This window comes from Chiloscyllium plagiosum, unplaced genomic scaffold (assembly GCF_037043375.1).
Source record: "Chiloscyllium plagiosum isolate Xiang-an unplaced genomic scaffold, Cpla_swu_hap1 HiC_scaffold_45, whole genome shotgun sequence".
NCBI lineage: Eukaryota > Metazoa > Chordata > Chondrichthyes > Orectolobiformes > Hemiscylliidae > Chiloscyllium > Chiloscyllium plagiosum.
The window spans coordinates 24,689,810-24,716,048 of record NW_028270183.1 but is presented as its reverse complement, the minus strand read 5'-3'; the positions used below and the strand labels follow the sequence as shown (position 1 = coordinate 24,716,048).

Sequence of the window (26,239 nt, the reverse complement as noted above, 5' to 3'; positions counted from 1 at the left end):
ATCACATTTTGACCACAATTACATGCCCTGAGCAGACATCAGATCTGGCTGAGTTTTATTTAAATACTTTCTGAACTGTGAAGCATTTTCAGACAGCGCATTCAGAAAGTCGTTCAGTCCATGTAGCAGGTTCTAAAATACCTGCTACTAAAAGGAAAAGTTTCCATTCTATGTTCGAAGAGTAATTGCCTTATATTTGGTCAGTCCTTATGCCTCAGCCAAACATATACCACTTGTGATCCAAGGTTGGTCAGTGTTTGTGTGTCTGAGCAGAATAAAAACATAATGCCCTTGTCAATTGTGCAGCAAATTGTTTCCTGTCATTGCAACGTTGTGCAACCAACATTGAAGATGCAAGTGCATTAGAAGAGTATTATCTCTGGTGTAATTGTTGGGTCACACAAATGTCAGGAGAAATCAGCAACTTCTTGATGTGAGCAGTTTCACTTTCGAACTGACAACGTTTGATTACTATTAGTTTTAAGGTATATATCAAACGTACTAGCCTGAAGGAGACAGGGAGCAAAACCTGGTCAAGAGCATGCTCTGGACGATTTGGCTGAGAAGAATTTCCATCACCTGTCCTTTGGAGCTCGGGTTGCTGCCCGTATTTCAAAACCTCACTTTCCAGTTTGAAATATTGTCTTGTTTAATCCTCTAATGACCACCTATTGCTTTCAATCTGATGTATACAACACAAAACACATCTGAGTGTATTTGGTAAATGACGGTCAATAATATAATTGTTTAGTTAACCTAACTGACTCACTGGAAGCTTGATGCCTGTAAAAGTATAGAGTCACTTCCAATCCCTTAGCCATGCACCAGTCAGAATCTTTCATTTCCTAAAGAAATCATCTCTGGTGGAGAATGGGGAAAACTGCCTGACAGCGAGTGAAAGAGCTTTACTATCTGACTCAGGAAAATGCTGCTCTTCTTGGTAATTCATTATTGAAACCTACTTTATTGGAGCACGGCAGGTGGAAACCCTGCATTAAAAATGGGAGACATAAAGCAGGAAGCATAGGCCAGTTAGCTTAACGTGTCGCTGGGAAACATTCGAAAGGTATTATACAACCAGATATAGCAGGGCACATTGATGAGTTCAAGTTAGTCTGGCAGCATCGAAAATATCTGTGATTTTATTGAATTGCTTTTAGGGTGTTACATGTATCATTGATAAAGGGGACTGTGCTGTGTTTAGCTGTTTTTAAAGTAATGTGACACATCAAAGGTCACGGCAGGAAGTCAATGCTACAGGTGGAGGGAGAAATGATTGGATGGGAGCACTGTAGCTTGCTGAAGTGGAAAGCAACTGAAAGCAACACTTACATTCACGATTCCTCTGAGGCTTTGTAAGTTTCTTTGGCTCTAGCTGCCTCCTCTTCATCATGGATGTGCAATCTCCCCCCACATCCATCGGCCATCTGGAGGGTCTGTACATTGATACTTCTTACTCAAAAAGAGACCTGAACAGTCCCCATTCACCACCAACATTGACAAGATTGAGCTTGCCTCGTATTTTTTCAAAACTTGTCTCATTTTGTCCAAGTCAAAGATGTAGTTCTCGCTACCTGTACAGATTGCAGTTGTTATCTATCTCCGCCTAGGGGTTTCTAAAATATTCCTTAGTCCAGTACCAGTTGGGAATCCACCCAGAACGCTGTCTTCAATATGATGAAATTGATGCTGTTCCTGCTCTTGCTAGAATTAGAGGAAAAAAATCCATTAATCTGCTTCCAATTTCTATCTTTCTCTCATGACTCTCTGAACCTTTTCTAACTTTTCTGTTTCGCGACATCCCTGTTTCCAGTTCTGGGGAAAAGTTGTAACCAATATCCATTACAAACTCACTGACTCCCATAGTTTCATCAAGCACATTGCTCACATCCTGCTTCCTGAAAGGATTCCATTCCATTCTACCTTTACCCGATCTTTATCTGTCCTGACGGTGTCACCTTCCACTCCCGTGTATCCAGCATGAATTCTTTTGTACTTATAGAGTCATAGAGATGTACAGCATGGAAACAGACCCTTCTGTACAACCCGTCCACGCCGACTAGGTATTCCAATCCACTCTCATCCCACCTGCCAGCACCCAGTCTTTAAACCCTTCCTATTCATATACCCATCCAACTGCCTCTTAAATGTTACAATTGTACCAGCCTTCACCACTTCCTCTCGAAGCTAATTCCATACACGTAACACTCTCTGTGTGAAAAAGTCACCCCTTAAGTTTCGTTTGGATCGTTCCCCTCTCTTTGTATCTTTCTCACACTCGCTGTCAGGGTGCCAGTAGTACAGTCCCAACATTTTTATCAAACCCTTCCGATTTCTAAGCTCTGCCCATATTGCCTCACTGCTCAAGTCCTCCTATCTATCTGCGGTTCCACCTTCAAGGAGCTATAAACCTGCACCTGAAGGTCTCTTTGTTCAGCAACACTCCCCAGGACCTTACCATTAAGTGTATAAGTCGTGCTAAGATTTGCTTTCCCAAAATGCAGCACCTCCCATTTATCTGAATTAAACTCCACCTGCCACTTCTCAGCCCATTGGCCCATCTGGTCCAGATCCTGTTGTAATCTGAGGTAACCCTCTTCGTTTTCCACTACACCTCCAATTTTGGTGTCATCTGCTAACTTACTAACCATACCTGTTATGCTCGCTTCCAAATCATTTATTTAAATGACAAAAAGTAGAGGACCCAGCACCGATCCTTGTGGCACTCCACTGGTCACTGGCTTCCAGTCTGAAAAACAACCCTCCACCACCACCCTCTGTCTTCTACCTTTGAGCTAGTTCTGTATCCAAATGGCTTGTTCTCCCTGTATTCTATGAGATCTAACTTTGCTAATCAGTCTCCCATGGGGAAACTTGTCGAACGCCCTACTTACTGAAATCCATATAGATCATATCTACTGCTCTGCCCTCATCAGTCCTCTTTGTTACTTCCTCAAAATCTCAATCAAGTTTGTGAGACATGATTTCCCACGCACAAAGCCAGGTTGACTATCCCTAATCAGTCCTTGCCTTTCCAAATACATGTACATCCTGTCCCTCAGGATTCCCTCCAACAACTTGCCCACCACCGACATCAGGCTCACTGGTCTATAGTTCCCTGGCTTGTCTTTACCGCCCTTCTTAAACAGTGGCACCACGTTTGCCAACCTCCAGTCTTCCGGCATCTCGCCTGTGACTATCAATGATACAAATATCTCAGCAAGAGGCCCAGCAATCACTTCTCTAGCTTCCCACAGAGCTCTCGGGTACACCTGATCAGGTCCTGGGGATTTATCCACCTTTATGCATTTCAATACATCCACCACTTCCTCTTCTGTAATATGGACATTTTGCAAGGTGTCACCATCTATTTCCCTACAGTCTATATCTTCCATATCCTTTTCCACAGTAAATACTGATGCAAAATATTCATTTAATATCTCCTCTATTTTCTGCAGCTCCACTCAAAGGCCGCCTTGCTGATCTTTGAGGGGCTCTATTCTCTCCCTAGTTACTCTTTTGTCCTTCATGTATTTGTAAAAGCCCTTTGGATTCTCCTTAATTCTATTTGCCAAAGCTATCTCATGTCCCCTTTTTTCCCTCCTGATTTCTGTCTTACGTATACTCCTGCTTCTTTTATATTCTTCTAAGGATTCACTTGATCTATCCTGTGCAAACCTTACGTATGCTTCCTTTTTATTCTTAACCAAATCCTCAATTTTTTTAGTCATCCAGCATTCCCTGTACCTACCAGCCTTTCCTTTCACCCTGATAGGAGCATACTTTCTCTGGATTCTTGTTATCTCATTTCTGAAGACTTCCCAGTTTCCAGCCGTCCCTTTACCTGCGAACATCTGCCCCAAATCAGCTTTTGCAAGTCCTTGCCTAATACCATCAAAATTGGCCTTTCTCCAATTTAGAACTTCAACTTTTAGATCTGGTCTATCCTTTTCCATCACTATTTTAAATCTAATATAATTATGGTCGCTGGCCCCAAAGTGTTCCCCCACTGACACCTCAGTCACCTGCCCAGTCTTATCTCCCAAGTGTAGGTCACATTTTGCACCTGCTATAGTAGGTACATCCACATACTGAATCAGAAAATTTTCTTGTACACACTTAACAAATTACTTTCCATATAAAACCTTAACACTATGGCAATCCCAGGATGTTTGGAAAGTTAAAATCCCCTACCATAATCACCCTATTATTCTTATAGATACCTGAGCTCTCCTTACAAATTTATTTCTCAATTTCCCTCTGACTATTACGGGTCTATAATACAATCCCAATAAGGTGATCATCCCTTTCTTATTTCTCAGTTCCATCCAAATAACTTCCCTGGATGTATTTCCAGGAATATCTTCCCTCAGCACAGCTGTAATGCTATCCCTTATCAAAAATGCCATTCCCCCTCCTCTCCTGCCTCCCTTTCTATCCTTCCTGTAGCATTTGTATCCTGGAACATTAAGCTGCCAGTCCTGCCCATCCCTGAGCCATGTTTCTCTAACTGCTATTATATCCCAGTCCCATGTTTCTAACCATGCCCTGAGTTCATTTGCCTTCCCTGTTAGGCCCCTTGCATTGAAATAAATACAGTTTGATCTATCAGTCCTACCTTGTCCCTGCCTGCCCTGACTGTTTGACTTGCTTCTGTTCTCAACTGTACCCGTCTCAGATTGACCTATTTCCTCACTATCTCCCTGTGTCCCACCCCACCTCCCTTACTAGTTTAAATCCTCCCAAGCAGTTCTAGCAAATCTCCCTGCCAGTATATTATTCCCCTTCCAATTTAGGTGCAATCCGTCCTTCTTGAACAGGTCACTTCCAACCCAAAAGAGATTCCAATGATCCAAAAATGTGAATCCTTCTCCCATACACCAGCTCCTCAGCCATGCATTCATCTGCTATATCCTCCTATTCCTGCCCTCTCTAGCTCATAGCACTGGGAGTAATCCAGATATTACTACTCTCGAGGACCTCCTTTTTAAATTCCTGCCTAACTCTCTGTAATCTCCCTTCAGAATCTCAACCTTTTCCCTTCCTATATCGTTGGTTCCAATGTGGACAATTACTTCTTGCTGGCCCCTCTCCCCTGTGAGAACAGTCTGCACCCTCTCTGAGACATCCTTGATCCTGGCAACAGGGAAGCGACACACCATTCTGCTTTTTCTCTGCTGGCCACAGAACTGTCTGTCTGTATCTCGGACTAGTGAATTCCCTAATACAATTGATCTCTTGGAACCTGACGTACTCCTCGTTACATTGTAGCCAGTCTCAATACCAGAAACTTGTCTGTTTGGGCCAAGTTCCCCTGAAAATCCAACACCTGCCTACATTTTCCAAAACAGCATACTTGTTTGAAATGGGTATATCCACAAAAGCCTCCTGCACTACCTGCCTACCTCTCTTACCTTTCCTGGAGTTAATCCATCTATGTGGCTGTATCTGCGACTTTCCCTCTTCCTATAACTGCCATCCATCACATACTGTTGTTGTTGCAAATTCCTCATTGCTTCTAACTGTCTCTCCAACTGATCCATTCAATCTGATAAGATTCGCAACTAACAGCATTTAAGGCAGATATAATCCGCTGTAATCCTTAACCTCCCTTTAAACTACCACATCTGACAAGAAGCACATAGCACTCTACTAAAGGCCATTTTTGCTTCTTTACAATCTACAGACCCAGACAATAACACTGTCTTATTCCTCTACAAACACTGCCCCAGGTTAAATTAATACTTATGGCTTATATTTTAAGTTTAATCAAGAGACATATCTCCAAAAATATGTGTTGGGTCAGATATGAGGATGACACCTTTGTAATCATTAAAAGCACAGAAATAGAGAACACACACTGGATCATCAACGCCACACTCACAGGAATCAGATTCACTAGAGAGGAAGAAAAGGACAACCAACTGCCATTCCAAGACATGATGGTGCAGAGAACACCGAACGGAGAATTCACCACAAAGGTACACAGGAAAGCCACACACACAGACCAAGTCCTGAACTACAAAAGCAATCAACCCAACACACACAAAAGAAGTTGCATCAAGACACTGTTCAAAAGGGCCACAACACACTGCAGCACACCAGAACTGCAAAAAGAGGAAGAAGAACACCTCTACAATGTATTCGCCAAAAACGGATACCCCCGCAATTTCATCAACAGATGCCTAAGGGAAAGACAACAGAATGAAGACATGCCGCAACCTAAAGGACTAGCCACACTACCATACATCAGGAACATTTCTGAACTGACAGCCAGACTACTGCGACCATTAGGACTCATAACAGCACACAAACCAACAGCCACTCTCAGACAACAACTCACCAGAACGAAGGACCCGATACCCAGCATTAGCAAAACCAATGTAGTGTACAAAATCCCATGCAAGGACTGCACAAAACACTACATAGGACAAACAGGAAGACAGCTCACGACCTGCATCCATGAAACGACACGACCAGCTATCCTTAGTAGCCACACACTCAGATGACAAGCAACATGAGTTCGACTGGGACAACACTACTATTATAGGACAGGCCAAACAGAGAACAGCCAGGGAATTCCTAGAGGCATGGCACTCATCCACAGATTCAATCAATAAGCACATCGACCTGGACCCAATATACCGACCACTGCAGCGGACAGCTGGAACTGACAACCGGAAGCGGCAGAGACAAACCACTACAAATGGTGGAGGAAACATCACAGAAGTGCTTCACAGGAGGCTCCCAAGCACTGAGGATGTCACCTAGACAGGGGACGAAACGTCTGCAACACAAATTCCCAGCTCAGCGAACAGAACCACAACATCTTAGCTATGTCAGTTATTAGTCCCACAACAAAAGTGGGTTTGAACGGTTCGTAATTGTTAATATCAATTTCGTTCAAGTCCTTGTCTATTACAATATCTGAATGCTCCATCTAAGAAGAGAAATATTGTTATTGTTGGCGATCGTATATTTAGAAGCACAGAAACTTTGACCAGGACTGAGAATCCTGGAGATTATGTTGCCTACCTGGTTCTCGGGTTGGAATATCTCATCTGGGCTGCTAAAGGACTTGGAGTGGAAGGATAAAGATCTGGTGGTCGTGGCCCACGTAGGCACAAAACAACGTAGATAAAACTAAGGAGAATGAACATCTAGAATCTAAATTAAAAAGAAGAATCAAAAAGGTAAAAACCCCTGACTTACTATCTGAGCCCTGAACTTTTTGGCAGAGGGTCAATAAGATAACATGTTTTGCACAAAGATTGGTGGGGAGAAATGGGTTTGAATTCATGTGATGTCAGCACCAATACTGAGGAATAAAGGACCTGTTCTGATCGAATGGTCTTAATCTGAACCATGCCAGGACTAACGTACGAGCAAATCGCATAACTACGTCTGCAGACAGGGCTTTCAACTAAATGAGGGGGTGAGGATGGGGGTGGGGTTTGGGGAGGATCAGTTGTAGGGGAAATTAGAGTGAACCAATAAAGGGGGAGATAGAAGTGCATAACTCAGAAAAGGTTATTAAAATCTCCAGCACAGACACAAACAGAGCAGAGTGGAAAGTGTTAGCAATCAAACTTCAAGCACACTGAACAAACGAATGACAATGTGAAGAGGCACAGTTAATACAGGACTGAAATTGTTATATTTGCACACACGCAGTAGGAGGAATAATTCAATGTGTTTGTGACTGACTCAGATCAAAATTAGCAGGTATGACGTGGTGAGCATCACGGGGAATCGTCTGCAAGGGGATCAGGATTCGGATCTGAATATTCAAGGATATACGTCCTATCGAAGAGAAAGAAATTTGGGCAGAGGGGGTGAGGTTGCCTTATTTGTAACAAATGAAATTAAATCAAAGGTATGAAATTAAACACGGGCAGATGGTGTAGAGTCTGGGTGAGTAGAATTGATGCAGCACAAAGGGAAAAGAAAAAATACAGTGTTGAAATTATGTACAGGTCTCCAAACAGTAGACAGCAGTGGGGGCGCTAGGTACACCAGGATTTCAATATGCAGGTGGACTGGGAATATCAGTTTGGTAGTGGATTGCAGGAAAAGCAATTTATGGAATGTCTATGAGATGGATGTTTGGAACACCTTGTGGTGGAGCCCATTAGGTAACAGACAATACTGCAGTGAGTGCTGTGCAATGAGGCTGATTTGATAAGGTAGCTTAAGGTGAAGGAATGCCAAGGAGGCAGTGATCATAATATGATTGAATTTACTCTGCAGTTTGAGAGGGAGAAGATAGACTCGGTGGCAACGGCATTACAGCTGAACAAAGGCAATTACAGAGGCATGAGCGAGGAGCTGGGTAGAACTGACGGGGAAAGAGACTAGCTGGGAAAAATACAAACAAACAGCGTAACAGCAATGGCAGGAGTTTCTGGGATTAATTCAGGAGATAGAGCAGGGAGTCATCCGAAGGAAAAAGGCACATGGTACAAAGAGGACGAGGCAACCATGGCTGACTGGGAAAGTCATAGGTAGCATTAAATCAATAGCGAAAGAATATATTGTAGCAGAGGGCATTGGGAAACCAAAGGATTGAGAAACTTATAAAGGCCAAGAGAGGGCAACAAAAAAGAAATAGGGAGGTAGAAAATGGAATATGAAGGTAGTCTAGCCGGTAATATTAAAGAAGCATGTAAGAGTTTCTTTTGATATTTAATGGGGAATGGAAAGGCAACAGTACCTATTGGGCCACTGAAAAATGATGCTGGCGAGTTAGTAGTGGGGGACAAGGAAACGGTTGAAGAGCTCAATAATTACTTTGCGTCAGTCTTCACTGTGGAAGACACCAGTAACAGGTGTCAAAGCTGAGTATATTGACCATCACCAAGGTAAAGGTGTGAGAAAAATGAAATGATCTAAAAGTGGATAAGCCAGCTGGACCAGATGGAGTACACACCCCAGAGTTCACGGAAGATAGGTGAAGAGAAAATGGAGGCATTTGTGGTGATCTTTCAGGAATTGCTAAAGTTCGGGAGGGTCCCAGAGGACTGGAAAATTGCTAACATGATACTCCTGTTTAAAATGGGAGCAAGGACAAATACGCAAAATTGCAGGATATTAGCCTAACCTCAGCCATTGGTAACATCCTGGAATCTATTGTGAGGAACCAGCTTTCTCAGTACTTGAAAGTGCATGGTAAAAGTCAGCATAATTTCCTCATATCTGATGAAAGGCCTATGCCCAAAACGTCGATTCTCCTGCTCCTCGGATGCAGTATGACCTGCTGTGCTTTTCCAGCTCCACACTTTCGACATATGTTCATCAAGGGAAGGTCATGCCTGACAAATCTGTTTGAACTCTCTGGGGAGGTAGTGAGCAGGGTTAGACCAAAGAGAACCAACAGATGTTATCTGCCTGAACTTCAAGAAGGCTTTTGACAAGATGCTGCACAGGATACTGCAAAGTAAGGTATAGGCCCATAGTATTAGAGGCAAGATGCTAGCATGGATAGACGCCTGGCTGACTGGAAAAAAAGCTGAAAATGTGTTGCTGAAAAAGCGCAGCAGGTCAGGCAGCATCCAAGGAGCAGGAGAATCGACGTTTCTGGCATAAGCCCTTCTTCAGGAAGGTATTCTCCCTAGTTACCCTCTTGTCCTTAATGTATTTGTAAAAGCCCTTTGGATTCTACTTAATTCTATTTGCGAAAGCTATCTCATGTCCCCTTTATACCCTCCTGATTTCCCTCTTAAGTATACTCCTACTTCCTTTATATTATTCTAAGGATTTACTCGATCTATCCTGTCTATGCTTCCTTCTTTTTCTTAACAAAACCCTCAATTTCTTTCGTCATCCAGCATTCCCTACACCTACCAGCCTTTCCTTTAACCCTGACAGGAATATACGTTTTCTGGATTCTTGTTATCTCATTTCTGAAGGCTTCCCATTTTCCAGCTCTCCCTGTACCTGCGAACATCTGTCCCCATTCAGCTTTCGAAAGTTCTTCCATTCTGCTGACATGACGCAGTCTTAGTCCAGTCTGTTTCAGCAGGGCCATAGGCAGCCCAACCTTCATTAATGTGCTGGCCATGATTGACTAATTCTTCCTCAACATTCCTGGTCAGTTTCTTTCCTGAATTGTCTCCAAATATATTAGACAATACCTGTACTCCATCCAAAGGATGCAAACCATATGTATCTTTAAGCTGTTCCACTTCATCACATCTTTTCATACCTGCCTTTATGGGTGAGATAGTTCTTTGGACAATCTTTCCACAAGTTTGAGATTTGCCGACATACCATTGTAAATACTTATAGTTTGTATCAGGATGATCACTTTGATTTTTTTTTTCCATGTTGTTTCATCCCTATCCCTCGAAATCTTATCCTTAGAGTTCATTCCCGTCCTCAGACTTACGAGAGTCAGAGCTGCAATTGAACAGTTCAGCCCCTTCTCTCTAGAATTTGTACTTTATCATTGAAGGACATCAAGGATGAGAAAAGTGATTTAAATCGGTCTGCTCATGCCAGGAAAGTGTGAATTGTCTTCCAGCAATTGGCTCTTCTCTCTCTCTCTCTCCTAATTTTTGTTTTGCAATTTTAAATTCTTAACAGTCAGCTTTTAATTAATATTTTAAATGCTAAACTTTCCGGTAATGGTTAGTTTTCTTCATTGTTTCTTGTGGCTGTCTAATTGTTGCCTTACCCAATAGAGATCAGTGAATGCTTTCTTTACCTTTATTATGGGTGGTTTTGCCAGAAACACATTTCTTATCACGCAAGTACTCTTGTTCTAATGGAGTTTACGGGTTTCTGTCAAAGTTTTTGAGAGCTCAAATTGTTGCTCACTGTGTTCCATTGATTTTTGGAGAATTCCATCGACGTAACTATCAGGCGGAGCCCACCCTCCTTTTACTGTTGTAGGAAGGTCTTGTTTCTTTACTCCTGCCATTATTTGTAATGCGTTTCTGTTACAATTGATCTCAAGTCTAAGGTTAGGTAGACAACCGCGGTTTGGCGAGGGCAGGGTGTATAGGGGCAGAATTGCACGTCTGTTCGGGGACTCGAGTTGTATACCACTCTCAGAATTTCAAAATTGCTTGAAAGATTGTTTATGGATTATTAGTTGGACTGAGGGCTGATGAGACTCAATGAGCCGTAGGCCAGAGATTGCACTCTCTTTCTGCCAAGTGCAGACTTCCAAATGACATGGGCTCAAGTAGGAGACCACGGGCATGGTCTGGATCGCGTTGGTTGAAGTGGGTCTAAACTTTGACTATCATCCAAGCACCTTTAAAATCAAGATGTGCCCTTACCTCTGTGCGCCGATCAGATGTAGGGAGCCTTTTGTGTTCCAGCATTCATCTTTTTGATCCTATTGACGACGCCAGGATTTAGCATTCCGAAGAAATAATGAATAAGTCCGTGATCTTTTCAAATATCTTGCTTTATTTGTTCTTGCGTGGACACTACATGGCTGCCTGATGAGAACTCTGCCGCTGTAGCTTTTCTCATGCACTATATTGATATGTTTTCACTTGATCCTCCAGATGCTGCAGATAATGGTGAGTACCTTCTGTTAGTCTATTCCACGATATCTTTCCCCGACATACAACACTATTTTTTTCAAACACTTTCCCACACCTGAACCACAAGACACAGGCAACAGTCGCTTTCTCTCATACTTCTTATCTGCTTCAAACCGATTCTCTTCATGTCAAGAGCATTCACACGTGAGCGTATTGTAATAGGACCTTGAAGTCTAAACTTTGGGTTTGCAGTAGTTTAACACACGATTTTCCATATGCTCCACACCATGCCCAATGTCTTCCCCTTTCAACGACCTGTGATTCCGCCCGCACTCTGTTGCCTGAGCAATGGAATTTTATGATGAATGTGAAGGGAAGTGTGTGACAGGGCCACATGGAGGGAGAGAGAAAAGGAGAATGATGCAGAGGGGGGCTGCAAAAAGAGTGTGAGACAAAAGGAGGAGGAGAAACGACAGGGGATATTGTGAGAGTCGGAGGGAGGTACGGAGGGAGTGGGAGCAAGGGAGAGAGTTGAATTCTGCTGAGGCCAGACTGGAGTTAATGACTGAGCGTTGAAAACAAGGACCAGGCGAACTAAAACCAGCAGGAGAACCAAGGTGCCAAGCAGCAAAGATAAATATATACTTTTTGTGTATTTGTGAAGAAGCTGGGTTGGAGCGAGGCGGATTCAGCCCCAAATCCTGGTCCTCAGTGATGGGGAGGGGAATGTGGCCAAGTCTCTTGCCAAGTTTGCCTTTGTTCACACCAAGACAAATAAAATATAGTTAAACTCTGCTGCGTGGCACATCTTATTGCTGAAACCTTGAACTGAAATGAGAAAATTCTGGACGGATTGATTAATGGGTGAAATTGATTGATTGATAAATTTGGGTGAAGGGATATTTCAGCACATTCTTCAGCTGCTGCCTGAACTTAGTCTGGGTCACGGCATAAATCGCGGTGTTTGTGCAGCAACCCAGGAGCTGCAGCATGAAGCCCAATTCCCGCACAAACGGATCTATATACACAGACTCATACCCAATCCACCACATCCGGTACGATATAGAATAAAGCATTATCGTTGACCATAACAGGATGAAATTGGCTGAGATCACAAACAGTAAAATTATGGATTTTTTTCGATTTTGCATTTCTGTGTCACACTGAACATCCGCATTGGTTTGAGCCCATAATCTCCTGCGGGCTTTGCTGGTCACTAAAATGTGTCTGACGGTGAAAACATTGAACAGCAGAATCAGGAGAAATGGGAGAGCTGGAGTTAAAATGTGGTGGAGGAACTCGATTGATGTCCAGACAACAGAGTAACGAACAACAATTGTTACATCACAAAACCAGGGAGCATTGGAAAAGCCATACACGCAGCTGAGCATAAAATACCAGAAAATGTTCTTTAAACAGCTAAGCACAGTCACTGTTCCCAGAACCACAGCCACCGTTTTCTCACTGCAATATGTACTTTTCAGGTTTTGGCAACAAATGGCCACAAATCGATCAAAGGTGAAAGTGACGGTGAACCAGACAGAACAGTCAGTGGCTGCATAAAGCAGGACAGCGTGGACATTACACACACAGATGTGTCTCAGGAAATAGAACTGTTCCTCATAAACGATGGGAATGTGTCTCAATATCAGGTCGAGGATGACGACCAGTAGATCCGCAACTGCCATGGACACCAGGTAGCGGCTGACACATGGAGACAATCCACAATCTTTGTAAAGAAGGACGTAGACCGTCACTACGTTAACTGTGAGGAAGGAAGAGAAACAAATTATTCATCAGCCTGGAGACAAAGTTACCAGTTTGATTGGGGACATTGTGAGATTTTCAAACTAGTTGTAGTATTCAGAGATTTGTTGAAATATTGAGAGCTGAAGTAACAAATTAGGATGTTTGAATTACTTACAAAAATGTGATCTAAAACACCAGAAACCCTCCCTTCCCAAATACAGAGAGGCATATCCATACGAACAGATAATTTCTAGAAAGATCTCGCACACCCGATGACTCGAAAGCAGAAACAGGTCACTCTTTAATGTTCCTAATATGCAGATTGAAAACATTACCCCCCTGAAGAATTTTCACCCAGTACGTTGAGGACAACTGGCGGTTGCCAATTTCTGTCTTTTAGTCCAAATTGTTGTTGATCCTCTACCATGAATAAATGTAAATGGAGGGAAAACGTATTCACCTCCTTAACTACCTGAGGAGACTTCTAAACAGTCTCTCCTTCTGCCTGGAATGTGCTCTCTTCCCTCGGGATCTTATCTTTTATGCAATTAACGGATGCCCGACTGTTCAGAAGTAATGTCAGTTATAGAATGTTGTATAGAATGTCGGACACAGAATGTTAAAGAGAATGTCGATTATAGAATGTTATGGGCAGTCTCGGTTACAAAATGTTCTGGATAATGTCGCTGTTCGGATGTGATAGAGACACAAATGTCTACAGACAAACGATCTTCCATCCATCATACCTTCCCCAGTCAAAAGCACTTACACAACCCTGTCTAATCATCACCCAGGATCAGGAAAATGCCACATGAAGAACAAAGAGGCAAAACGTGAAAATTGCAGATATAGGAGATCAGTGTCCAGAGTGTGGTCCTGGCAAAGCCCAGCCGGGCAGACAGCATTCAAGAAGTTGCAGAATCGATGTTTCAGCATAAGCTAGTCATCCTGATAGACAGTTTATGCTCGAAACGTCGATTCTCCTGCTCCTCGGATGTTGGCTAACTGGCTGTGCTTTTCTGGCACCACACTTTCGACTCAAGAAGCCTGAGGGACAGAATGTACATGTATTTGTAAAGGCAAGGATTGATTCGGGATAGTCAACATGGCTTTGTGCGTGGGAAATCATGTCTCACAAACTTGATTGAGTTTTTTGAAGAAATAACAAATCAGATTGATGAGGGCAGAGCAGTAGATGTGATCTCTATGGACTTCGGTAAGGCGTTCGACCAGGTTCCCCATGGGAGACTGATTAGCAAGGTTAGATCTCATGGAATACAGGGAGAACTAGCCATTTGGATACAGAACTGGCTCAAAGGTAGAAGACAGAGGGTGGTGGTGGATGATTGTTTTTCAGACTGGAGGCCTGTGACCAGTGGAGTGCCACAAGGTTCAGTGCTGGGCCCTCTACTTTTTGTCATTTACATAAATGATTTGGATGCGAGCATAAGAGGTACTGTTAGTAAGTTTGCAGATGACAACAAAATTGAAGGTGTAATGGACATCGAAGAGGGTTACCGCAGATTACAACAGGATCTGGACCAGATGGGCCAATGGGCTGAGAATGGCAGATGGAGTTTAATTCAGATAAATGCGAGGTGCTGCATTTTGGGAAAGCAAATCTTAGCAGGACTTATACACTCAATGGTAAGATCCTCGGGAGTGTTGCTGAACAAAGAGACCTTGGAGTGCAGGTTCATAGCTCCTTGAAAGTGGAATCGCAGGTAGATAGGATAGTGAAGAAGGCGTTTGGTATGCTTTCCTTTATTGGTCACAATATTGAGTACAGAGTACAGGGGTTGGGAGGTCATGTTGCGGCTGTACAGGACATTGGTTAGGCCACTGTTGGAATATTGTGTGCAATTCTGGTCTCCTTCCTATCAGAAAGATGTTGTGAAACTTGAAAAGGTTTAGAAAAGATTTACAAGGATGTTGCCAGGATTGGAGGATCTGAGCTACAGGGAGAGGCTGAACAGGCTATAGCTGTTTTCCCTGGAGCGTCGGAGGCTGAGGGGTGACCTTATAGAGGTTTACAAAATTATGAGGGGCATGGATAGGATAAATAGGCAAAGTCTTTTCCCTGGGGTCAGTGAGTCCAGAACTAGAGGGCATAGGCTTAAGGTTAGAGGGGAAAGATATAAAATGGACCTAAGGGGCAACTTTTTCATGCAGAGGGTGGTACGTGTATGGAATGAGCTGCCAGAGGAAGTGGTGGAGGCTGGTACAATTGCAACATTTAAGAGGCATTTGGATGGGTATATGAATAGGAAGGGTTTGGAGGGATGTGGGCTGGTTTCTGGCAGGTTGTACTAGATTGGGCTGGGATGTCTGGTCGGCATGGACGGGTTGGACCGAAGGGTCTGTTTCCGTGCTGTACATCTCTATGACTCTGTGACTCTAAGCGGAGACTTTTTGTTGCAATCACAGGAACATAACGATTGAGTTGTATCAATTGACCATTCGGCCCTTCAATCCTCCTCAACTGTAAAGTCTGATTATGGTTAATCTGATTGCGTCCTGTGCTGCGCATTCCCACTGACTCCTGGATAAACATTGACTTCACTGTTATTCATGAATTTATTTTTCTGTCCCTCAAAGGTATCTAAATATTTCTGCTTCCATCATCGTCTGGCAAGTGAGATCGAAATGCACATAACACTCTTTAAATTAGATTGTCTCTTTAAAATATTGAAGATGCCTCCTGCAAAACACGTATGCATTCCCTCGTTGTCTCATCACTTTGTTAGCTTCAGTTTGTGATTGGAAGTTTTCCTTGATCACCTTTGTGAACCACAAGAGGTTAATCTTCTCAGTAAGGTCTTCCTCTCAAATGAGAATAAAGTTTGGCTCAGCTTAGTGAACGATTTGCATAAATATCTGTCATCAGAACTGCATCAGACCATTATTTCAACGAGCCAACACACACTGCTGCACAAAGAACGATGCAGAGCAGAGAAAAATCACCTATACCATGTATTCAAAAAGAATGGGTACCCAATGAAGACAGTCCACCCCGATTTCTCAGCAACAAAACCAAACTAGCAGACAAAACACATCCAAAAACCCTAGCCACTCTCCCCTACATCAAAGACATCTCGGAGATGACTGCCAGATTACTCAGATCCCTGGGCATCATGGTTGTCCACAAACCCACCAATACACTAAAACAGCAGCTGATGAGCTTGAAAGATCCTGTACAGACAACGAGCAAAACTACTGCCATCCAAAAAATACAGTGCGAGGATTGTAGCAGACACTACGTTTGGCAAACAGGCCGAAAAATAGCTACCAGGATACATGAACCCCAATTAGCCACAAAAAGACATGACCCTCTCTCACTGGTATCCTCACATACAGATGATGAAGGACACCACTTCAACTGGGACAACACATGCATCCTAGGACAAGCCAAACAAAGACACACACGAGAATTCCTAGAAGCATGGCATTCAAACCGGAACTCTATCAACAAACACATCGAGTTAGACCCCATCTATCACCCCTGAGAGAAGGAACAGGAAGTGACTTCACTGCAGGAAATAACATTACCACAGGAAATGACATCACCAATCCAAAAGAAACCTAAACATATAAATAGAAAGCAGGAATTTGCAGCCTTGCTTCGCTTAAGGCCCACTGAAGATGTTACCTAGTCGGGTAACGAAACGTCTGGAAAAGAACCTTGCAGCTCAGTGAGAAAACCTACATCCAAAATCTCAACCTGAGCTACAAATCTTGTCAAAACTCACTAATATTGTCACTTTAAATGACTTAAGATGCTAGAGATGAATTCAGCAAGGTTATTTCGCCATTCGATCATGGCTGAGATGTTTTTTAAGCATCATTCTCCTGCCTTCTTCCTGTACCTCCATTGATCTTCTCCTGAGTATATCTTCAAAACCAGCTTTAAACGAGACGACAGTCTATAGCTGCAATTTTATTTTGGTTCTTTTCAAGCCTTCAGTTTGGACTTCCCTGTGTGGCTGAACACACGAACTGTTGAGAGTGACTGCATTCTTCCAGTTTCTCTATTTCCATCACATATATTCAGATGATCGCGAATTCCAGTGGGTAACTCCGACATGATCTCCTTTTCCCTCACCCAAGATTTCTACAGTCTCCCGCACCCACCCGCAAACTGTATCAAACAGGTCTTTAAGCTGTGACTGACCCATCGCCTGCAGTTCTGCCCTCATCCCTTTCCCTCCTGTACAAATCACTCAACTAATATTGCAGTACGCAAATACTTGCCTGTCTAATGTAAAACAATGGGTTGGAGATACTGCAGATCTGAAACAAAAGATCTTCTTCTGAATAAGTATCAGATTTGAAGTGTTCCTGTGTTTTCTTGTTGAAGATGCCGCCAGACCCGCTGAATTTCACTGGCAAAATCTGCACTCCCTCACCTAATTTCTTGTTTTTACAGGCAAAAAAATTGTCCTGTAGTTCTGACTTCGCTATACCACTCCCGCTAACATTGACTTTTCCTTGCTGTTTCGAAGCTCCAGTCAAACTTTTTTTTGTGTGTAATCTGATCGATGTTGGCTATGGTGAGATTAATAACAGATTTGTCAAGCTCTATCATTAGGTCCATCCCCACACCGAGGATATCTCGCTGCCACTTTTTTTGTTCTTCTCAGCAGGAATAGTGAGAATCTCACTGGGTCTCCCCGGTGCGGTAACTGAGTGGAGAAGGGCAATGGTCTCCTCTGAGCATTCCTCCTGATGGGTGACAAAGCTCTAACCTGGGTGGCAACTTCAGAGCTGGCTGGCATTGTCTGGTGACACAACCTCAACTACTGTTCCTGGGCAAGAGGATGTTCTGCTTGTGCACCTCGCCACCTAGGAGGAATTCCATCCATACCTGCAAACCGGTAGGACAGCAATTTCCCCAAAATGCCACGTGCGTGCTCAATATTTGGAATTGTACAGGGAAGCTGTGCATGGACTGGCCTTGTTGAGGTGCACTACGGCCTTTTAAAGTTGACCTCATGCCATTCCTGAAGAAGGGCTTATGCCCGAAACGTCGATTCTCCTGCTCCTTGGATGCTGCCTGACCTGCTGCGCTTTTCCAGCAACACATTTTCAGCTCATGCCAGTCTACTTTGGATTCCAGCATGTACAGTTTTGTTTTGTCTGTAACGTAAGGGGAATGAGCCAAGTTGTATTTTGTCATAAATAAAATACGAATAAACTTCGTCACGAGGCCAGTGAATCTGTCAAACCTTCTCCAACTTTCAATAAAGTCGGTGCAGATTTGCTTATGTCCTGAGCTCCACGTTACAGGAACTTTCAGTCATTAAATCACTTGTGTACCTGTCACTGACCAGACAATCCTCAGATACTTTTGAGATTGGTTTTCCTCAAGTATGTGATCAGGAGACATTTCCCATGAGGACAGAGTCTGCAAACAATATGTTACATCAAATTTATGCTCTTGCGTAATTGTATGGGCATTTTATATAGGTGATTCAAAAATATAAAACTAATGGTTATCAACATCCGATCACAATTAGTTATTTTGAATATTTCACTTGCCTTGCGTTACTACATTCGGTGAAATTCAGCATCTTGAAACTTATCTCATCCTCAGCCATTATCTTGAAAGTTATCTGACTTGCACCTTCTTCATTGTTATCAAAGATTTTACTCTATTTTGTCTTTGACTATTTCTGTCGATTGCAGTTTCATAGTTTCCCACTTAGTTGGCTGGCTGGCTCGTTTTGGTGCAGAGGGAAGCCAATCGCTCAACTGACAGAAGTTACCACTAAGGTCTCCCTTTCTCAACCGCATCCCTCTTCCGAGATGTGGTGACCCTTAGGTTTAAGTAGCAAAAGTGGTCTCTTCCTCGTGGTCCTCTGAGATGGTAGTGACTTTTTTTCTACCACCGTTAGTATTGTTCTACATTATCATTTCGTTTTCCATTGTATTTCTGGGTATTCAAAGATGTTTTCCCCACACTGCACACACCTTCCCTCTGCCCAATAATCCTTGACTTCCTTATTTTTCATGCATCTGTGCCTCAAACGTATTCAATGTTTCAGTCTCCATGGTCTCGGGGGACGAGAGTTCCAAACACTCACAACACCCTCAGAAAAGAAAATAAACCTCATGTTTACAATAAATAGGAAATGATTTTATGTGAAAACAAAAGACATGAAATGTGCCCGCTTTCTGTACTTTCAATCAACTTCGTAGGATGGATGGGATGTTACAGCTGTACTCAGTCTGACTGAGAACACCCCCAGAGGACTGTTTTGAAGATGTATTCATCTGCTTACCTGAGAAAGAATGTAACTGCATTGGACGCCCTTCAGAGATGTTCCACTTATTCATGGGACGAAGGACTCATATTACGTAGTTTTAATAGGTGACACCTGGATTAATAAGCGATCGTATTGCATAATACAAGATCGTGAGAAAAGTGGATCAGATAGATAGTCGATGTGTGTCTGTCTAGTCCAAAGTTGTTGTTATTAGGCTTTACCCCTTTGAATTGGGACATTAATTCAGGAATAAACCAGTTACTCCGGACTCCGAAAGAAATTTGCCTGACTTGTTCCTATCACTGAACCTGACCCAGTCTGAGACCAAACACATTGGCCATATTAACGACCTGGTTGCATTTAAAGCACGTTGTGACCAGTGGAGGAGTGGGGCAAAAAAAAAAAATTAAACCGTGAACCATCCAATCTCGGTCAGAATAAGGATGAGGAGAAATTCACAAAGTGTGAAATTCCTTTCCCAGAAGTTTGTGATTCCTGGATCTTTAAATTATATTTTGTGTCCTTTATTCATTCACTGAATAAGAGAATCGCTATACATGCAGCACATATTGCCCATCTCTAATTGCCCATAATGCAGTTAAGAGTCAACCACATTGTTGTGGGTCGGGGTCAAATAGAGGCCAGATCGTATAAGGAGGGAAGTTTTCTCCCTGAAAGAGCATTAATGAACCAGATGAGTTTTACTTGACAATCAACAATGGATTCACAGTCATCGTGAAGCTCTTTAATTTAAGATATTTGTTGGCTTCAAATTCCACCATCTGCCACGGCGAGATTCACACCCGAGTTTTCAGAACATTATCTGGATTTCTGGGTTAACCGTCCAGTGATAATTCCACTTAGCCATCATCTCCCCTTTCGGCAAGGCGGACTTTGTTTGATGTTTGATACGTAAGTGTATCAGGCATAATGGGTTATTGACGGAAATGTGCTGCTGGGACCAGAATGAGAGGAGCCATGATCTTATTTACTCTTAGGTAGTGTCAAAGGTTTGAATGGACCATTCGTGCCCCTCAATCCTCTGCTCTGATGTCCCATTCAGCCCTTTGAGATCGACAGCACTTCAATGGTTAGGTATAGTTTAGGAAAATATACTTGCAAAATCCAGGCTGGGTTGGGAAGTAACACTCTCCCCACCCCAATCCCTGTTTCCAGACTTCCCCTCTCTGCAACTTCTGCTCCAGATGTGGGTCATGTTCCAGACCCAGATTCACTGTGACTACACCCCTCATACCTCTCCGAAGGGTGGCTCATCCAAATCTTCTGCTCTCCCTGAATGCCACTTTGCACAACACAACATCCAGGAAAATAACCAGTTACTTTCCAATAACAGAACTTTAAAACATAATAAATTGGAACAGAATTAAGCTGCTCCATCCTTCAATCCTGCCCCGTCTGACTTTTCTGCTCAAACAATCCTGACGACGAACATAAAATAGCTGTTTAATTTGCCTGACATTTCTCTGGTCTCAACAATAAATTACCCTGTCCCCACATTCACTGTTGGATATTTGACTTTTCTATTATTTTCCTTTCAAATATCGATTAAATTTGTTCAGCAGTCTTGATTTGTCTTATCAGTTTGCTTTCAAGTTCTCGTTTCGATTTCCTTATCATTTTCTTCGTTTCCCTTAGCTGGGTCTAAGTATCCATCGCTTACCACAATATCTGGCATTTTTCTAAGGCACTTGTTTTGATCGAGCACAATCTTTAACTTGTTTTGTGAATCATCACCGAGTCACTTTTCCCTTTTCATGTTTGAACCTTGGAGGGGTATATCTGTATTAATACCTTACAGTGTTACTATAAATACAAGGCATTGCCTGTTTTCCATCAAAACTATTTCATGTAGGTTTCCAACGCACTCAATCCAACTTGCCCCTCATAATTTCAAGGCTTGCATAACCGAGATTTATAACCGTAATTTTTTTAAAAATTACAAAAAACCGTATTGCATTCAAATCCGATATATTATGATCACTGTTCTCAAAAACTCCTTTTTAGCGAGGTTTTAAATTATGTATTCTGATCACACAACAGCAATTCCAAAATAGCCTGATTTCCATATCAGTGCTGAACATATTGTTGAAGCAAACCATCTCATATACGCTCATGAAATCTAATTTTCCCAGCATTAGCCTTCACATCCGGGGTAGTGTGTACAAATTTAGTCTCTTCGCTGAAGAAAGCATATGGTTAAATTGGATGCAGCTCAGTTCACTCAACTGATTCCTGCAATGGATCAGTTAACTTCCAGGAAGGGATGATCATTTTGATTGAATACTCATTGGAGTTTATAATAATGAAAGATGATCTTATTTTTACGGTGAAAACCGACAGGTGCCAACAACAGAAGCCAAATACAATGAAAGTGGAGGAGTCTGATCCACTTCTCGAGCCTGTATATTCAGGCTTTAAATCCTGTCACACCAGACAGGGCGATGTGACTTAGCTCCTGGAGCCTGATATATAGTTATAGGAAGTCAAATAGCCTTTCGAGCCTATATCACTGCACCCCGAGTAAGCCATGCCGCAACTGTATCCTGTTACACAACAGCAGGATGGGCCGATTCAGCCTCCAAAACTCTGTAACACCCAAACTGGAAAAGCGATAGAGATCGCTACACTGGAATAAGAGGAGACCATTCATGCCTGATGTACGGGAACTAGAATCGGAGAAGAATCAATTTGACACTTTTACGGTGAAGCAGCAGGTAATTCAGCAACGTGTCTCTTGCATGCAAATTGAAGAGGACTAATCTCTCCCTCAATCCCATTTCAGGGACGCAGGAGGATACGGTTCACCATTTGAAAGTTATTTTCGAGGAATTATAAAGAGGCCGTTCAGCCACTCAAACTGTTCAACAACAAAAGAAGGAGGACAAGCAGATCTTGACCTTCTTATTCAAGAACACGAGCAATAAATTCAGCCCATCGAGATCCCATTGTGGCATCATCAGGATGACATTCAGCCCATCGAGATCCCATTGTGGCATCATCAGGACGACATTCAGCCCATCGAGATCCCATTGTGGCATCATCAGGACGACATTCAGCCCATCGAGATCCCATTGTGGCATCATCAGGACGACATTCAGCCCATCGAGATCCCATTGTGGCATAATCAGAACGACATTCAGCCCATCGAGATCCCATTGTGGCATCATCAGGATGACATTCAGCCCATCGAGATCCCATTGTGGCATCATCAGGACGACGTTCAGCCCATCAAGTTTGTCAACCACGAACAGAATGAGTTTACTTAGTCACTAATGCGATTTACACAGCAATTGGAGCAGGTCTTTTTAATGTTTTATGTGCACTATACAGGAATTGAAAGGAGACGTAGATGTCATAGAAAGGGGAGAACTTAGATTAACCCTGTTCATGAGGGAATAAATCTTTCTGAGCAAACTATTGTGATGAAAGCAAATTGTTAGAATCTGTTGTCAATGAATTAATAGCAGGACATTTGCAAAGTTAAACCACAATCCAACAGTGTTGAGCAAGGTTTTATGAAGGATAAATCGTGTTTGAATTATTTACCAAAGTTATTTAACTTGACAAACAAGGTGAATCAAGTTGTCCATGAAAATTTGGAGCTTGGGTGCCAATTGTCATAGTTGTGGGTATTATTATAAAGGTGTACCTTTAAGAAAGTTGAATGACTTCGCAAGCACACAGAGTGCTGGAGAATTTACAATGTAGCATTTCATCCAGCAGCTAGCGGTACCTGGGTTGCTATGAGATAAAAAAAAATCAAATTTGGCCAATCAGTTTAAATCATGCCCCAAGATACAGAACTCCAATTAATATTGAATTTGCTTTTTGACAATATTAAGACTAATGAAACGATCCGGTTCTTTGGGTATAAACATTAAAAAAAAGTACAGTTGGGGAAGATCTGCCAAGCCACCAACATATGCAGACTGCCCCGAGAATAGCTCTCTTCAAGATGCCTTTACCTGCCAATGACCTGTGAAACAGAAATCTCTAAGAAGAAGAAAAGAAGACAGAGGAAAATACAAAGAGAAGATTCGACAGTGGTTGGTTTTGAAATTTGAATTTTTTGGTAAATCTAAATCAGGGGATTTATTGGACCAGTGTTCTTTATTTTATCTTAGACTTAAAGAATAAAGTTCTTTGAACTTTTGGACTTTAAATAGCGAATTTTGGGAACAGCTCTTTGCCTCTCGAATTTTAACAGATTACAGCGTGGGTTAAGTCATTATCGTGTTGGAGGTTTAACTTAGCGGGCTGGGATGGCGGGGGAGGGGGAGGGGGAGGGGGGTTTGGGTTTACCCGGTGCAGTAGCAGTATGTTCTCCGAGCTGGGAAGTTAATTTGTAGACGTTGTGTCCCCTGTATAACAGACATCTTCAGTGCTTTGGCGCCTCCCTTGAGGCGCTGCTGTACGGTGTCTTTTGCAATAGACTTGTTACCGTTCCTGCTGCTGCCGGGTGCTGGTTGTAGGGGCTGGTACATTGGGTGTCAGTCTATGTGTTTGTTGATGGAGTCCGAGGATGATTGCCATGCTTCTATAAATTCTCTGGTTGTCATTTTCTTAGCTTGTCCGATGATCATCGTGTTATCCCAGACGACTTTGTGGTGCTTGCCATCTCGGAACTGACAGCCGAACTTTTCCAACCACTCAGATTCATGACAGCAACGCTTAGTCAATAACTCACCAGAACAAAGTACCCATCATGTGCAACACTAACATAATTTACATGATTCTCTGCAAGGACTGTGCCAACCATTATATAGGACAAAGAGGCAGACAATTGGCAGACAACGTGCATTCATGAACACCAATCAGCCACTAAATTCCACGACCAGCTGTCCCGAGTGACCATGCACACAAATTCGACTGGGACCACATAACGGTCAAAGGACAAGCTAAACAGAGGACAGCCAGAGAATTTCTAGAAACATGGCATCATCTACGGACTCCATCAACAAACACATCGACCTATACCCAATATATTTTTCATTACAATGGACAACTAAAACTGGCAAATGGAAGCAGCAGGAACAGAGCCAAATAAATTCCAGAAGACACAGTCGAGCAGCGCTTCACATGAAGCTTCAAAGCATTGACGAGGTCACCCAGAAAGTGGACGTCTGCGAATCAACTTCCCAACTGGGCCAAATTACCCAAAAGTACGAAAAGTATGGTGGATAATGGGGATCCTGCTGATGTAATATTACTGGCCTTCCAGAAGGCATAGAATAAAGGGCTTACAAATGTTTAATCCGTAAAATAAGAGCGCAAGAGGCTCGGAGTAAATTATAAGCTTCGGATGGGGGTTTGACAAAACTATAAAATGCAGCGACAGAGAGTGGATAGTACGTTTTCTGAATGGCAACTATTGAAGTACCATTAGTACAATCCTTAAGCCCCATCCATTTTAATCTGCATTATTACCTGAATGAAGGGACAGAAGATACCATACCAAATTTTCACATGGCACGAAAATTGGTGACAAAGTAGATTGCAATGAAGATGTAAGAGACTTACAAATGGATATGGATAGGTTTGGTGAATGGACCAACTTTTGAATGATGGTATTTAGTGTGGATAAGTGTGAGGTTATCCATTCTGATCAGAGGAAAAGACATACTATATCTTACCTAAATGGAGAGAAACTTCAGAGCACTTCGACACAGAAGAATCTGGGCGTTGCTGTACATGTTGCAGAAAATCTGCATGCAGATTCCAGGTAATAAGTTTTGCAAGTGCAATTTCGGCATTTAGTTTTAAAAGAAGAGAGTACAAAAGTAAAGATGTATTGCTTGTCATAAAGCTCGTCCCTTTTCCTTTCTAAAAGCTGCTCCTTGGCTCAAAATATTCTGTCCTTGATTTAGTTTTACTGGAGGGTAATCAACCAGGCTGGGATCAGTCTGGTTTGATAAAGAGATGAAAAGAATTTTGAGAGGCCTCTCTTTCTGCTCTTCAACTTCCACCTACAAGCACGAGTTCCAATTATACTGGTTTTTAAAGGGAATTTGCTTAATGGGACTTTTGTGTATATTCAGAACAGCATAATTAAGTCTAGTTTGGATAGACTGAGGACTTCTTGAATCTGTTCTTTGTGTTTCATTGTGCAATTTTGTGAATACATTTCTGACTGTTTTTATATCTAGTAGTCAAATTAGCTAACTTACTGTGGGTAATTTTCACTGTACACTTATCGCAACAAATTGCAAAGTTATTGTCTGAGTTGCCTGTTTAAGAGTGTTTTTAACTGGTCTGCCTTAGTCAATAACATGCTGTAGCTATGAGAGGCAGAAGTGAGGTTGCAACTGGACTAATGTGTACTGTATTGGTACCCTAGCTATAAGACGGATGTAGTTGCATTGCAGACAGTCGGAAATCATTCATTTGATTCCAACGATAAGGAGTTTGTCTTATGAAGGGAGATTAAGCAGTTCAATCTATGGATTTAAGAAGAATGAGAGGTTATTTCATTGAAGTTTGTCAGGTGCTAAAGCTGACTGACAGTGTAGATGTGGGGTGGATATTTCCTCATGTGGGGTAAGAGGTCATACTTTTAGGATGAGGCAGAGCAGACTTAAAACAGGAGTGACAAAACGTACTTCACTCAAAGAGTACTAATTTCTAAAATTTACTACCCGTGTGCGCAGTCGATACTTGGAAATTGAGTAAACGATGGGCTATGGAGAACGGGGAAGGAAAGTGGAC

At 42.5% G+C, this 26,239-nt stretch overlaps 1 protein-coding gene across 1 annotated transcript in view; it reads right to left on the bottom strand.

The window, feature by feature from the left end:
• Positions 1-11,437: 11,437 nt before the first annotated feature.
• LOC148136418 (putative G protein-coupled receptor 139) overlaps positions 11,438-26,239 on the bottom strand; it is a 29,837-nt gene continuing 15,035 nt past the window's right edge. Inside the window, exon 2 of the mRNA XM_087983232.1 lies at positions 11,438-13,263. Within this exon, the coding sequence (XP_087839358.1) occupies positions 12,356-13,263 (908 nt within the window). The 3' untranslated portion in view covers positions 11,438-12,355. The remainder of the gene's footprint in view (positions 13,264-26,239) is intronic.